Raw genomic sequence first — 17,040 nt, 5'->3', positions numbered from 1 at the left:
CTATAGATAGCACCTGTGACTTTGTAATGTCCAAACCATGTCCTGGGAATCCTCCCCTAGGTCGACTGAGTCATAAATGGGTACCTGGTGCCGTGTCTGTATAGTGGCACACCACCGGCTCGCACCTCCGCTTCGCATGGTTGGCTATGTACGGTGCAAAAGAAGTCCAACATACAAACCCTTTCATGTGCAGTTACAAATGTATTAGGCAATCGATAAAAGGAACTCAGGCTGTAAGGCGGATATGTAGATCTTAAGCATGGAATTCAACGTCGGTCAATTTGCAGATTCCATAGTTTGTGTTTGAATGCGCGATGACCAGTATAGTAAAGTATGGTCAAACAACCCTCACTCCGGATAGGGCATGTGGCAAGGCAGCTTTCATCCAGCAGTGGATTGACAAGAGGGCTGTAAATGTGCAAAGTGTGATGACTGGATGCAGGCTCAGCGTCTCCCTCTCTGGTGGAATAGTCGGTTCGTTTATTTAAAGTAAAGGCCCTTTGAGCGAAGACGCTTTTTTATGAGCGGCCACCCCTGCCACAGCGGCTGATAGGAACGGCAAGGAGCACGTGACGTGGGCACGGAGAGTTCACGTGGGTTGCATCGAACAGAAGCGGGGGCATTTTATAAACGTGGCAATTTCCTTCCCCCCCACCCAAACCACCCAAACCAGCCTGAAATGTTGGAAGGGGAGTGAACAACTCACTTTTGTTTTTGATCTCACCACGAGGTAGTCAGTTCGTTGAACGCCTGTACGTGTTGAACCTGTGAAAAAATCAGGATAGGTTTTTTTACCCTTTTCTGGCAATAAAACAGGTGTTCAGATGTTCAAACACCAAATAGAAACATTTTGGAACGAATGTTGAACTTCATATTCTTGGTTCTTTCGGTAAAGTCACGTAGAATGGGAAATAATAAAATTAAACAATTACATTCTCACGACGTTTCGATATTGTTTTATTTTTATTATTGTATTATTTCCCTTCTACGTGATTTTACCGAAATAACCAAGAATATGAATCCCTGCAGTCACGAAAGCTTAAAATCGAAATGTTGAACTTCTTTCGCACCCTACGTAGCCAAGCCGTGCTAATCGGCGGTGCGGTGAAGGGGAATGCAACAATAGTCAACACAACGTAAATATTCACCCGGCGGAGGAGGAGGGAGCCAGTGATTAAATGACAGCTCGTGGCCAGGAGCGGGGCAGCTGCAGAAAGAGCTTCGGAGCAGCAAAAGCCAAACAAGTGGCAACAAAAAAATGAACCCGTAAAAACAAAGTTTTTCACTATAAATCCTTTATATGCGTGGCGGCTAGAGAGTCCTCTCGTCCTCTGGCTTGAGATGGCTGCCACCTATGGGTCAGATGATTGCCTGCCACCATTAAGCAATTGGTAATTAAATATAATTAATTTTTTCCTAAAAAGTGTCAAATTTTGGGAATTTTTTTTCACGAAAATAAATTGTCACGCACAACGAGTCTGTGTGCAAAATGTCAGCTCGATTGGATCACGGGAAGTGGGTTAAAAAACGACCGAAAGATTTGCACGGTCGTAAGCGCGCAAGCAAGCAAGCAAGTGAACTTAATATAAAGGATTTAAAAAATGGTCTAGAGCAGCGGTCTTCACGAATGTTCAGAGGTGGTGGGAGGAGAGGGTCACTTTCGCCGATAAGACATCGTCAGCGTGAGGGCCGCCACACATTTGAAACCATTGAGGGTTTGACAGCAGCACGATGAAGGTGATGATGGGTGGGGGTGGTGTCTTCATTCGTTGTGTTTCAAGTTTCATTTCAAGTTTCATTTATTAGGTATAGCCCGGTGAGCCATTCGGCTCTTGAATCGGGTGCAACCGCAACAAACAAAAAACCAAAAACATGAACAAGAAAACATTATTACGTTTTATTTTTATTATTTTATTATTTCCATTCTACGTGACTTTACCGAAAGAACCAAGAAGAAGAAGAAAACATCTTAAAGTGACTATGTGCAAACAGAAAATCCAAGAAAAGACAGCAAAATATTGCCATATTGTGTAATGTCAGGGGCCGCACTCAAGGCCACCAGGTGCCGTCAGTGGCTCGCGGGCCTTGCAGTGAAGAGCAGCGGCCTACAGCGTGGACGACGAGGACTGACGTGGCGTCCTGAAGCACAAACATCCGTCACCCAAGACGGCCCTCGTGTCGGGCTGCGATGTAGGCCACGCGGCCGTCTTCACGACGTTAGATTTTTTTTTACATCGATTTTGCTCATCAGCAGGGAATTATCGTATTGGCAGATACGTTTTTTTTGGCAAGATAAACAATTACTGTTTGCCTATTTGTAATAACGCAGTGCTGTAATTTTAACTTGTAATGCGCCGCACGGAGGTGCGAGGAACCACAGACGAATCAGTGAGCCCGTGCCAAATCCCCACCACAAAGCTCTGCAGTCCTCTATACATGAAGGTGTTACCAGCCGACGAATGACCGTTGACATGTGGGAGGACACCGGAGTACCCAGAGAAAAACCCACGCGTGCGAGGGCGAAACGCTCTATCCCATACAGACGACGCAAGTGGGAGTCCACACTTTGCTGCACCACCACCTCCTGGCGAGCCAGGGTATGGGCACCTTCTAGACGCTCACTGAATGAGAGCTTCACGTGTGCGTGTGATCCATCAACCCCTCCACTCTACAGTGCTCGACTGGATTAGAGGCGAGTGTGCAGGAGCTGGATGAATCATTGCATCGCGCAACTGCGAGAGACGGGTTGGAGAGGCCTTCATCCAGCAGTGGATTGACGTGGACGATGATGACCGATGTCGATTCTTGCACTCACAATACGTGCATTGAACGGTGCACGTACAATGTATGATTAAATTCGTAATATGCCGTTACATGGAGCAGACAAAACTGTCAAATGAGACAAAATAAGAAACAATACCAACGAGATGCCAACAATGAGACAAATATGACGATTCTTGGAATAAATCGTGACTATTACTGACTGGGGGCAGGGGTGGATCCATTTAAGACTCTAGTTTATTTAAGCCACATGTCAATGCCACTGCCTTAAATGGTTATATAATAGTATAATTTCTGAGATATGAAGGATTGCCCAAAAACATTGCCAATTATATTTCCTATTATGCAAAAGTTATTGACAAATGTGTTGTGGAGTTTTACTAATTTGTGCTTGTACACCACTGCGAATACAGCAGCATCACCAAACAATGTCCTGTTTAGGTGTTTTTTCTCCAATAATGGTCACGTGGGAATAACGTGGAATTTCCTTTTTAAAAAATATCAACTCAGTAAACAATTGACAGTAATCTTTCATAAGTGTCATATTTTATTCTCCTTGAATAATTTGCCAATTGTAACTACAGTATACAATGATGAACTATTCGATTAGTTCATTTTAGAGGTTCGACTACATTAGCTCCTGTGAAAGCGTGAGATGTATTATGACATCATGGGATCGCGACGGCTGGTGATGGCATGGAGGCGCATTCATCCAGCAGTGGATGGACCAGGGCTCATGATAAAAAGTACAGCTTGGAATTATTTTACTGTGTTAATCTCCCAATAAAATTGGTAGACAACGCTTACCTGTTCTGATCCTCAGTGTGTTGGTACGGATGGCAACACACTAACAGCGCGCTGTTACATTAATAAACACACGAGTAACACATCGCACGCGAGCAACCAACCCACTCACAAAATATGCAAATGGTACATTCACAGCACACACGAGGTCTCGCAGCCCATGCCACCTACCGTAAAATGGCCGTAAGTCATCTCAGCAGTTCTCATCCCGTGACTCGCGCCTCCTTACCTTTCAAGGGGGTGCAGTCTGCAGCATCATACCTGTCAACCCATACGGCTTACCCGTATTCTTGTGCGGAGAAATCCGACTTTTCAGGTCCATTTGGCGTACAGCCGCTTCAATACGGGCAACCTTTGTCTTGTCAAATTTCTGTTTCTCCCTTGTGATTGGACTTGATAGGATGAACGTAAAGATGTATAAGGGGGCACGGTGAGACCAATAAGGTCTGAATTGGTCTGTAATAAGGTTGGCACCGATAAGAGGTTGCCAGGCATTGCAGCATGGACACCGTGCAGGAGAAATGTCGAACGTCGGCGCCAAAACGCGGCGACGAAACACCCCCCACAGCACGCAACATGAAACAAACGCCTTGACAACACCGCGAGAGAGGTGTGCGAGAGCGTACTCTGTGGTATTGTGGCTTTATTAACCTGGGCCGAGCGGGGGGGGGGGGCAAGCGGCCCCAGTGGTCTGGATTAGTGGCGGGGGCCGCCATACCAGAAATGTTGAGAACCACTGACTTGGCGCCGTCTTCATGCCGACGCTTGCTTGACTTGACTGACCGGGGCACCGAATTGTTGTTGTTGTTGTGGGCACCGGTATTTATCTTGAATCTTCAAGAGTCTTATTGTAATTGGTAATTTATATTTTCATTTAAAGCTTTTGTGACTGCAGGGATTCATCTTCTTGGTTCTTTCGGTAAAGTCACGCAGACGGGAAATAATAAAAATAAAACATAAAATACAATTCTCACGACGTTTCGGCCACAACGCAAGCAGCCGTCCTCAGGTGAAGAACAGGGCTGTCGGAAAGACAGCATCCGAATTGGACGCTGTCTTTCCGACAGCCCTTCTACGTGACTTTACCGAAAGAACCAAGAAGATGGTAATTAATACCTAATTGAACTAAATATTTACTTGCAATGTGAAGTATAAAAGGCTAAATACAACAGGTATTTCATTTTAGCACTCCCGAAGGACCTGTGTAAATGAGCACGTGGCAGAGCGGAAAGAACATTTTTCAATAAATTAGATCAGAAGTGAAGTGGTTCACGATGTGTTTGCATGACTGCGCTAAAAACCTTGCTCTGGTTTCCTGTCAAATCCAGCATTAAGTACAATGCCATACTCTGTCATCTTTCAAGGTCAGTCAGCATACGTCTCCACTCTACTTAAACCTCTGCCCACGGAGAAGTGCCGTGTTCTTCAGAGCATGTCCCAAGATCTTTTTATCGTCTCCGCAACCAGGAACCGATCCTGGGCGAGTGGCGTTCCGCCGTAGCTATTCCTGTCATCTGCTCCACACACGAAGCATTCAAACTGCCTGAAGCTTCACGCTGACCACACGACGAACCACCAGCCTGCGCTCCGTGCCTGGACCAATCAACTTCAAGGACAGTGCATCTATTATCAGAGTTATGTTTTTTGTTTGCATTATGACTGCAGGTATTGTGGTCTATGCAAACATGACTCCTTGTAAAAAAGGTGTCAGTTTTGTTGCCAGATAGAAGGGTAAAAAAACAATTATCATATTTTTACTGGCAAATGAGGTTCCAACGGAGTTACTAATTGTTTATTATTTAACGGCTGTCGGTCTCGTGCGCTTTGCTGGCCTTGATATTACCCTCTCGTATGTGTTGTTTTTCTCTCTCCAAATTTCCTCCCACAAATGGTATTCACCAAACATCCCAATGCAGGCCCCTCCTGAAAAGACAGTCTTGGGACCTGGTGATGCTTTTCTGCGCACACAAAGGTCATTGCAATATCAGTAGTCCCCTAACACTGCTATGCCCCAGACATAACTTACAAAGTAAACACTTCACGAGTAAACTGCATTTATTAAATGCAATACAAACTAAACCACAGAACAAGACATGTACTGCAGCCGCAAACACAGTACATGTTACAATCATAACTTACATGGTACAACATTTGGACCAATCTTAAAGATTGGAGATTGAACATGATCTTTTTTTTTTCTATTTTTGTTTTTGCTCAGGCGACTTGTGTGCATCATGTGCATACACATGTTATCTCCTACAGTGCATTTCACACCTGATAAGATTATCATTTTTGTTTAAAGTGGCTCAAGCTCAGAATGCAAATCATTTAAAGTGACGCTAACGATGCTAATGTTAATCATAAAATAAACTGATAAAAATAACATTGTCTTTCATCATGCAGAACACCGGACCATCACGTTTGTGTGCCTGTCCTGGCATCGGATAAACCTTTGACGGTGAGAAAGCTGCTTTGTCAATACGAGATTCCTTGCTCAGTTTGTGTTTTAAAGCTTTCGTTCACATTGACTGGAAGCAGTGTTTTAGGAAATGATGCACCAGCCATCATTTTTTAAAGATGATTGCCACAGGCGTACTGTGCCAATCAATACGGCACGTTATATGTCTAAATCACGTCGCTCGTTGCCTTAAACGTGCTACTCTACGAACCGCAACAGAAACTATCGCAGCTGTTTTACTTTCACTCCTTTGGGCCTTGCTCTGGAGCAGCTTTAAGCTCTTGTTAGTCTTGACTTGACCGACCGCCACGTTGGCGATATGTTAACTACCTCGCCTGGTATACAGGAGGTCGTGGGGTTGATTCCGACCCTGACGCCTGCTGCATATTTGGAGTTTGCATTTTCTCCCCGTGCTTGCATGGATTTTTCTCCGGGTCCTCCGTTTTTCCCCTCCACAATTAGAATCAACATGCGTTTAGAGTATTTGGCTGCGATGAATTTCCACTTGATAAGCCGCTTCGTTGGGCTATAATTTGTGGCAAAGTCGCTTCTGAAAAAGAGCTATATACTAAAGTGGGCCTTACCTGGTAAAATAAAAAAAAAGTTTAGTTTAGAATAATCGAAAGGGCCACGGAGCCCACCCATTCGAACGATTGAAGCCTCATGCTTAGTCAAGTTATATGGGTGCAACGCCAAACATTTACTCTGATACTGCAAAACCAATTCCAGCCACTGGTATTACAATATTACCCCTGCTTTAAATATACTTTTTTTTAATCATGTGTGTTATCCACCAAGCCAATACGGTTTAATACACGTTCTCTTTCAGTTTTATAATTGATTGAAAATGCCACGATGCACACATGCACATTTAATGAGCCAATCAGACTAAGGCCTTTGTTTCAAATGTAATTTCACTCCTTAATCTGTGCTCTAGCTTAAGAAGGGAGGACCCTCCTGAAAAAGAGTCCAATGACTAAGTGTGGCTTCCTGGATAAATAATTTAACACAAAAACAAGAAGCGGATTAACACTTGCCATCATATTTAATTGAAAATTTTTATAACTGGAAATACGGGCCGACACAGAAAGCCGAGAACCAATGTGCCATGGGTCGTGGAAATGCTCGCGTCTGTAAGCCACTGACCTATTTCACCTTCAGGCCTAAACCTAACACAATTCAAGGCAACTAAGGCACATAACAGAAGAGAGGCTTAGACTTCGACAGAAAATCCATTGGGAAGGAAGAGTCTGTGGAGGAGGGACTCCGACAGGCAGCATCAAAGGGACCTGGTTAAAAAGGGAAGGCTGAGACCAGCGCTTCTCAACCTGCCTCAAGACAGCGAAGCTATTCGCGTCGCTTTCGCATTCCACAGGCCCAAGTACGGTGGGAAGTGCTGTGTGCAGTGATAAATGTGGAAGCAGTGGCATGCATTTAGGACTATACCAATGCTTGCGCTTTGAGGACCTCAATGTTTCTCGCACAACCACTGGTGCAGAGCAAGTAGGAGAGAGCGTGTATTTGGTTTCACACTTGTGTGTTTGGCTCAAGTAATACAGGGGTCTGAGGTTGAAAGGAACGATGGAGGGGAGGGGCTTGTGATGGAGGGGAGGGGCTTGTGATGGAGGGCCGTGTGCACAAAGGGAGGGGCTTATGAGCTCTTCTTGACCGTGATGACGAGCGGCCCAACGTTGTCTCCCGACGTCTCATTGTGTTTGTTGTGTGTCCCATCGCAGTAAGGGAACTGCAGAGGGTGGGCAGGCAAGGGCGACACAAGCAGGAACAAATGTGAGACACTACGGCTTAAGCTATTATGCAGAACCATTCCACGGTGATAACATGCTCGTTTGTGCTCCGTTTCGTTATCGACTCTATACGCAAGGGGCCAATGTACCTTTTCCAACGGAATGTTGTAGCTTTCCAGATTGGCAAGAAGCTCAAAGAACAAGTTAATAAAAATCCCTCTTATCGAATGTTTGTATTTTTTAATATACTAATATTGAACATGCACATGTGCAGCTCTTTCGTCAATCCACTGCTGGATCAGGACCTCCCCACGCTGTGCAGGTTATGGAGGTTAATTGATCATACATCATGCTGGCCAGTGTGGGAAAGAGGACAGGGAGCATAGACATTGGAGCTTAGTACAGTACAATGGATTTTTCTGCATTAGCCCCTGCTCAGAATATAGCCCCACAGTAGCTTACACTTGTTAATATGCATGGTGATCATCCATCCAAGTAATATCGAGGTTAAAATCTGCTTAGTTTCCGAAATCCGATGACACTGTGTGCATTGCTGGTGATTTAATCATAGGAATTATTTAAAAGTATATTAAGATATATTATATTAAGATATATAAATATGGATGCGTAAAGTTTTTTTTTACAAATAAACTTTATTTATTTATTTTACCACTGAGCCGTAAACTTATTTTTTCAGAAGCGACCTGGCCACAAATGATAGCTCAACGAGGTGGCTTATCGTGTGAAATTTACTCGCAGAGAAATACTCTCAATGCATTATTCTAAATGTGGAGGGAAAAACCGGAGGATCCAGAGAAAAATGCACACGACGGGCGTTCGGGTCGGGATCGAACCCACGACTTCCTGCACGCCAGGCGAGGGAGTTAACATCTTCGCCACCAAAGATCCTGTTCTTTAAGCTTCTGTACTACTCTTGAGCAAATGTAATGTTATAATTTGGTGATAAAAACAACTTCGAAGCAATCGTTTATCTGTCAAGGCAACTGCTCTGGGATGCTTCACAGCAAACCACAACGATACTTCTCAGCAGCCAAATGTACTACGAGGTTATCGTCAAGAGCGCTAAATTATAATACTGCTGGCGCTGGGTACACGTCCTTCCAAGAGTATCCTGTGTTTTAGAATAGACCGGCACTGCTTTGCAAACTTGTGAAATCTAAGCCCTATGTTTATACCTACCATACTCTCGGTAAAAAACAAGTCCTGAATATCAAGACATATTCCTGCAGGTGAAATGGTATTCCTAACCAACGCATAAGGATATGATGCACACTGTGGATATCCATATTTATTAATATACATCAGCCCTCTGGGGATTATTATTAAACTGGGGAATGTTACATTTAATTTGCCAATTACTCTAAAGTACGCATTTGAATCGGTTTTATCATTTATGGAATGTAAAATAGGTCATCTTGGAAAGGTGCTTTTCGACCCATGTCCATTGCTCTGCCAGTCTAACGCAGTTTCTGAATTAGAATTTCACTCAAATTGGATATAAAAATCAGAATTTAATATTTTACCCTCGTAATTTTTATAAACAATCACGTTGTGCCTAAATCTATAACCAGGCTGACACCATCATCAAAGACTGCACAAAGAACCACCACATTAAATTAGATTTTTCGCTTAAATAAGTTTGACTACCATGCAACACACCTTTCTCGGTAACAGAACATGTGAGGAAGTCTGCCCCCTAGTGTGTCGCTAAAACAGTCGATTGAAAAAATCTTAATACTGTAACAATGCTTACATTTATAGAGTGTCTTTCATTGACGATCTCAAAGACACGGCAGCAAAGACTCAGCAAAAAAAATAACGATCATATCTGCTTCGGTTGGCCATTCTCTAGCACGCAGGGTTGATGCATCACCCTCAAACACGCGAGTTCTCAGCAGAGGTCGCAACCGGGTACCCGATACCCGTACCCTACCCGATACCCGGCTACCCGTACCCAGCCGGGTACGGGTAGCCGTTTGCGACCCTGGTGCGGCCGGGTACGGGTACCCATTTGCGACCCTGGTGCGGCCGGGTACGGGTAAGGAATCAAAACCCGTTTGCGACTTCTGGTTCTCAGACAGACGCAACACATCAACTTGTGACATGATGACAGCTGAAGTCAATAAATGCTTGACTGAAGAAAAAGAAACAGACACACACTCGAGTTGACCCTTCCCCACCGCCGCCGCGGCACCACACCTTCTTGGAGCGCCAGCACCGGCAGAACGCAGACTCGTTGCCCAGGTCGGACGTGTCCATGGCGTGCACCACCTTGGGGTTCTCCTTGTCGATGGAGGGGTTGATGCGGCAGCACGCCTTGGCGCAGCACCGCCCCGGGGGTGCGCGCCACGCGCGGTAAGCCAGCAGCCCCACGAGCGTGACGCCGCCAACCCCTGCGGCGATCTTGAGCCAGATGGAATCTGCCTCGGTGGGGAGAATCGTCGCAAAGTCAGCCGAACGCCGCTAATCAATGTATCTTTTGTTCTTGTGATTCATTTGCTTTCGGTAAAAGCTGCAAAGGATGTGGGCTCCCTGGTCTAACTTCACGTCAAGTGTGTGAGCCAATTATATTGGTCATGCTGCTGGTTCTAAGACTTAATTTCTAGGTGTGTAACGTTGCATCACGTGTATCAACTAAAATTGATTCTTATACACATAATACACGCGTGGAATCATGAGTGTGAGAATCGATTAGGACTTTTCGAGATTATATGGTGCTAGATTTAGGGGAATGCAGTAAACAAAACGTCACATGACACAAAAAAAAATACAATAAATGAAAAAAACGAGGAAGTACAATTTAAGAAAAATCACCTCTACACTATGAGATCTCTTTTACCAGTGGCAAAATATAGTAGTAGGTTTTTACCCTTTTAAACTGGTACAAAACTGACACCTTTATTCAAGGCATCATGTTTGCAATAACCACAACACAAGTAGTCATCTGGTCCAACACCAATGGGGACTAGGCTCTAAAGAAGACCGTCTCGAGTGTGGACCAATCAACTTCAAGGACAGTGCATATTATTATCATTATCAGAGTTGCTTCTTTTTGTTTGCTTTTTTGACTACTTGTGTTGTAGTTATTGCAAACATGATGCCTTGAATAAAGGTGTCAGTTTTGTACCAGTTTAAAAGGGTAAAAACCTACTACCAAAAATCACCTCTTCAATATAATCGCAACCCTGAACTTTGACAGTGTGTTGAATTGCTAGTGTGGGTTATGAATTACATACCCCTCTTTATAATCACTTTAAATGTTCATTGTTTGGTAGGAGTAGTGAATGGTATAGTACATGCTCATTATATCTGTCACATGGAGGCAAGTGGAAGTACAGCTTAACAGCTATTTAAATAAGCAGGTTGGCACATAACATGTTAAGTATTTTTTATCAGTCTTTTGTGCTTGTGTCGATTTATCAGCACGTGTAAATTTAGCCTCAATGTGTATGGTATGTATAACCATGAGCACCATCGTAAAGTACAAGCTTATTTCATTTAAACAGGTGACAATTGAACAAACCAGGATCGTCTCATTTGCAGGAGTGACCTGGACCACCAAAATGACAAAATCAAATCAAATAAAGTGCAACAATGAGGCAAATATAAATCAGAACTAAAACACAAGCACTATACTTCCACCACCACTGTGAAGCAAGAACAGATAGGGTCGTTTGCAGAGGTTAGTAACTCACTTTACATAGTTTTGCATGTCAAAAACTTCAGATAATTTGTTCCAACTGACTGAAGCATTTATTGCACACATGGTATAAATGTGATATATCCTAACAGAGACCACGCCACTGCACAGATTGTTTGGATTAGCATATAGTGTACCAATGTTTTTTTTTAAATCACATATGCAACGCACAGTCCCAAAAGGCCCAAACACCAAGTGCCCAGCAACAAACAGCACAATTGAAAGTGTAACGTATAAAAGTGAACACGCTTGTTGAGAATGTGCAAAGTTACAAGAACCGAAAAAAAGGGATCAAGGGCTGGAATTCCACAGGGCAGCACTACAAGGGAAGACGCAGAAAGATGAGTGCTGTGACCTTGCAATATGGTGGTTGAACACAGTGTGGGTGAGCCAACAGTCAGTCTGGCAGACCAAGTCCCCAACTAGGCCTCGGCAAGGTAAGGTAAAAGGTAAAAACAACGAGCCTACCTTTACCCTACCTGTTACCTTACCACAATACAATCACTCGACCCTTACATTTTACCCTTTAGCAAGGTAAGGTAAAAGGTCAAATCGTCAAATGCAACGAGCCTACCTTTACCCTTACCCCATACAAGTTACCCGATTACAGGGTAATTACTGGGGTACTACACATGAAAAAGGAATACAACAGGTAAATGCTAGGTAGAGCACTTTATTCATATAGAACACTCTCGATGATTCAAATTTTAAATGGAGGCGTACGGACTGCGCCAAGGAGCTTTTAGCGAGCAGTAAACAAGGTATTTACCGGGTAATACTTCGCGCTACCTTTACCCTACCGGGTAATTCTTCCGCGCTACCTTTACCCTACCCTTTACCTTACCCCTTGGCATGTTGACACCTTTAACCTTTACCCTTTTACCCGGTAAAAAGGGTAACTTACCTTACCTTGCCGAGGCCGATCCCCAACATTGGTGTGGGGGAAACAATTAGTACAGTTCACAGGAGCAGTAACCATGACAGTAGTGACATAACCCCAGAGGTCAATGTTGCCTTATCGGTTTTTCACTTCAGAAGCACCATTCACGTAAATGCAACGTGACAACATTTCCCGGTGGTGAAAATATAAGAGGAGTCAAAATGCTCTTCGTCATAATCAACCACGATCAAACCACTGCTGGATGAAGGCCACATGCACTTACACATTGAAAACATTCTCTCCCATACAAACACTAGCAAATTACAATTTGTACATTTAGGCCTTGCATATCCACGTAAATATTCAAAACCACTGAGCATAAACACATTCCAATTCCATCGACAAATGCAGAGAGAACACTTCTGCTATGCAACAAATGTGCTATTATGTTTGCGCTAATTCATACTCTTTATAAGCTCTGCCAACTAAATTAGTCCCTTATTACCCAAAGCACCATGGAATTGCTTTCTTTCAGAAACTTAACTCTAATATGCCAATTAACTCATGCTGAACAAACACATTCCAACAGTTATAATGCATATTCACATAGAATAGTTCAGTGGTAGAGCAAGTGGCTCGCAATCATAATGTTGTGAATTCAATTCCTGGTTTGGGATTAACTCAGCCATAATCCCCCCACGATCGATAAAATTAGTACCAACTTGTGGTTAAAGTAACAGTGTTTGTCCGATAAATTGACTCGCCCCAACCATAGGAATACAGCATTTCCACCACTGGATTCAGGGCTGTAATGAGATAAGCACAACCTCACTTGTTAATTTGAGCAGGGAATCACTTTTTAGTATTTATGCAATAATTTAGATTGTACTCATCGATATCATTTGTCAAATTAAATCGAAGGTCCTGTGTAGGGTGGGGGGGTCTGCGTTGGGAGTATCTAGATGTGTTGGTGGGTAACCCAGATCCTCATACCTGGACTTTCCACCCTACCCGTCTCGGTCCGTCAATAGAGAAACCATGTAGCTCTCATTTTAACACGTAGGCTTTCGCGACCAATATTATTCATAATCAACGTTTTTGGGTTAGATCGCGTTATTTATAAATGTGTCGTAACCCTCCACCACCCGACACGGCCAATCAGCAAAAAAGTGTCAAGTTGACAAAAAGACAAGTAGTTCACTGCTTTAGCCCAAAATGTAAATGTTGTCGTTTCACGCTTCAACACACCGGTGGGCTAAAGTAGTGAACTATTTGTCTTTTGTCAACGTGACACTTTTTTGCTGATTGGCCGTGTCGGGTGGTGGAGGGTTACGACACATTTATAAATAACGCGATCTAACCCAAAAACGTTGATTATGAATGTAGCTCTCATGTTGTCCTATGAATACTGCTCTCATATCTGGAGGGGGGATGGGGAGGGTTCACCCAGTTCCCACCTCACTGTAATTGACAGAATTCAACGTAAAGCAGTGAGGTTAAATGACGATCAGGCATTCTAGATTTGAAGCTTTCGTGACTGCAATGATTCATACCCTTAATTTTTTTCGGTAAAGTCACGTAGGTAAAAAATAAAATAAAAAATAAAATAACAAATGAAAATTCTTTATTGAAAATTTTTTTTAATGAAAATAAAATAACTCAATTAAATCACGACGTTTCGGAGGCAACACAAGCTTCCTTCATTAGGTGTAAAAAGGCACAGCAACTTATTTTGCTGTGCCTTTTTACACCTGATGAAGGCAGCTTGTGTTGCCTCCGAAACGTCGTGATTTAATTGATTTATGTTCATTTATTATTATTTTATGTTTTACCTACGTGACTTTACCGAAAAAACCTAAGAGTATGATCAGGCACTCAATGTGGTCACATTTCACTCGTCGATTCCCCCACCCATGCTGAGGAAGCATGACTCGGGTCTACCAGAGCCGTTTCGTCTCGCACACAACGGCGTCACAATCACCAACACTGCAAGTCATTTAAACACGTCGTAAGGCTTTCGCGAACAATATAATCCATAATGCATGTTTTTTTGTTGGGGTTAGATCGCGTAAATATGTGTCGTTAAACCCGCCACATCCAAATAGTGAAGGTTTGTCACGTAAACAGAACACGCCAATTCGTTACTAGTACAGCAACACCGGTGTGTTGGAGAACAAAGCCACACCATTTACAATCTAAGTACGACGTTTCGCCAGTAATTACAACAACCTTCATCACAAGCGATGTCATCACATCTACCCCTCTATTAAAGGAACGAAACTGGAGGATTTCTCCACAAATCTGTCTGTCGCCTGATGAAGCTAGTTGTAATCACTGGCGAAACGTCGTCCTCAAGATTGTAAATTAGGGGGCTTTGCTCTCCAACACAACGGCTAGTGCTGCACTAGTAACGAAATGACATGTTATGTGATCTAATTTAATGTGTCGGGTGGTGGCGGGTTTAACGACACATTTATAGACTGCAGGTCACGGCGCGTCTCGACTTTCGGCTCGTTCCCTCTTTCGGCTCGTTCCCTCGGCACTGATCCACTCTTTTTAATTCCCTCCCGTCGTCTCGTTGTCAAAACTTTCTGATAATCTTCTTAAATTCCACGAACGCGTTCACTGTTTAATCATTGCGGTTTTAATCGCGGGTTTGTTGCGTCTTGGCCCTATGCGCAACTACCGTGGCAAAAAGCTACACATATATTAGACACACACACACAGAAAATCTCGATAGAGAATCCCTATTAAGTAGCCAAAGACCCCACCGGGGATCCCGACCGTGACCTCCTACGCCGTCGCCCTCAACGGGGCGGGGATTCTAGGCAAGACCGAGGTCTCAGGCGCGGCCTAGTCTCGGCTTGACCCCTGTCCGAAGCCACTGCGCGGCACGACTCGGAACGCTGCGCCGCGACGAAGAAGAGGGGGGGGCGGCGGCGACGTCCGCTGTGCTCACCTCGCAACGAATTCATGGCTCCGTCTCCTTCCCTGCCTCGGACGACGACGACGACGATGCGGCCGATGCTACCGCTGCTGCTGTCGCCCGGGGCTGAAGGACGCACGTCAATTGCCTCCCTCGCACGCGATTGGTCGACGAGAGCCACGCGTCAGAGCCTAGGGCGACGCTGATTGGTCCGACGAGCTGTTTGTTGATGTCGGTGACGTCACGCGTCATTCGCCTTCAACGCAACCTCGGAGTTGGCGGGGATTGGCGGATAGAGGAATTTGGATCGGATTAGTGAGCACTCTAATTAACCCGCTTGAATGCATTCTAATTTTATTAATAAACATTACAGTTACCCCATGAAAATGCATTCAAATTGTATTAATAAATACCCCAGTTACCCCATGAAAATGCATTCAAATGTTATTAATAAACACTACAGTTACCCCATGAAAATGCATTCTAATTTTATTAATAAACACTACAGTTACCCCATAAGAATGCATTCTAATTTTATTAATAAACACTACAGTTACCCCATGAAAATGCATTCAAATTGTATTAATAAATACCCCAGTTACCCCATGAAAATGCATTCAAATGTTATTAATAAACACTACAGTTACCCCATGAAAATGCATTCTAATTTTATTAATAAACACTACAGTTACCCCATAAGAATGCATTCTAATTTTAATAATAAACACTACAGTTACCCCATGAAAATGCATTCTAATTTTATTAATAAACACTACAGTTACCCCATAAGAATGCATTCAAATTTTATTAATAAACACTACAGTTACCCCATGAAAATGCATTCTAATTTTATTAATAAACACTACAGTTACCCCATAAGAATGCATTCTAATTTTAATAATAAACACTACAGTTACCCCATGAAAATGCATTCTAATTTAATTAATAAACACTACAGTTACCCCATAAGAATGCATTCTAATTTTAATAATAAACACTATAGTTAGCCCATAAGAATGCATTCTAATGTTATTAATAAACACTACAGTTACCCCATAAGAATGCATTCTAATTTGATTAATAAATACTACAGTTACCCCATGAAAATGCATTCTAATTTTATTAATAAACGCTACAGTTACCCCATAAGAATGCATTCTAATTGTATTAATACACGCTACAGTTACCCCATAAGAATGCGTTCTAATGTTATTAATAAACACTACAGTTACCCCATAAGAATGCATTCTAATTTTATTAATAAATACACCAGTTACCCCATGAAAATGCATTATAATTGTATTAATAATCACTACAGTTACCCCATACAAATGCATTATAATTTGATTTATAAGCACTCCATTTACCCCATAAGAATGCATACTAATTTGATTAATAATAACTTTAGTAAAACAATAAGAATGCATTTTTATTGTATTAGTAAGCACTATTTTATTAATTGTTTATATTTAGTGACTTGCTTACCTTTTTTATATTTTGCACTCCTATCGTTTTTTTTATTGTTTGCTGTTGTTACTTGCTGACCTGCCCCATACTGGACATCTGTGAAAAAAGAGCTTCATAGCTCATCGGATTCCTCCAGTCTAAATCAAGATTCTGATTCTGACATTCTTGCACCTGACAATGACTGATGTTTAGAAGCTACTGTAGATGCCAATGTTGAGGTCTGCGAGCCACGATAAGGCTTCAGAAGAGAGCTGGTGT

The 17,040-nt window shown here is 42.9% G+C and overlaps 1 protein-coding gene across 1 annotated transcript; it reads right to left on the bottom strand.

The window, feature by feature from the left end:
• Positions 1–5,622: 5,622 nt before the first annotated feature.
• Positions 5,623–15,468, bottom strand: LOC144724404 (CDGSH iron-sulfur domain-containing protein 1-like). The gene is made up of 3 exons (XM_078603499.1): positions 15,349–15,468; positions 10,009–10,229; positions 5,623–7,787 (listed from the first exon to the last, which is right to left on the bottom strand). Exons 1-3 carry the CDS (start codon positions 15,362–15,364, stop codon positions 7,695–7,697), a joined length of 330 nt encoding a protein of 109 aa, XP_078459625.1. The 5' UTR covers positions 15,365–15,468; the 3' UTR covers positions 5,623–7,694.
• Positions 15,469–17,040: the final 1,572 nt, after the last annotated feature.

The sequence above is a fragment of the Lampetra planeri genome, chromosome 20 (assembly GCF_965212315.1).
Source record: "Lampetra planeri chromosome 20, kcLamPlan1.2.h2, whole genome shotgun sequence".
Taxonomy (NCBI): domain Eukaryota; kingdom Metazoa; phylum Chordata; class Hyperoartia; order Petromyzontiformes; family Petromyzontidae; genus Lampetra; species Lampetra planeri.
This window is presented reverse-complemented; position numbering and strand designations above follow the sequence as displayed.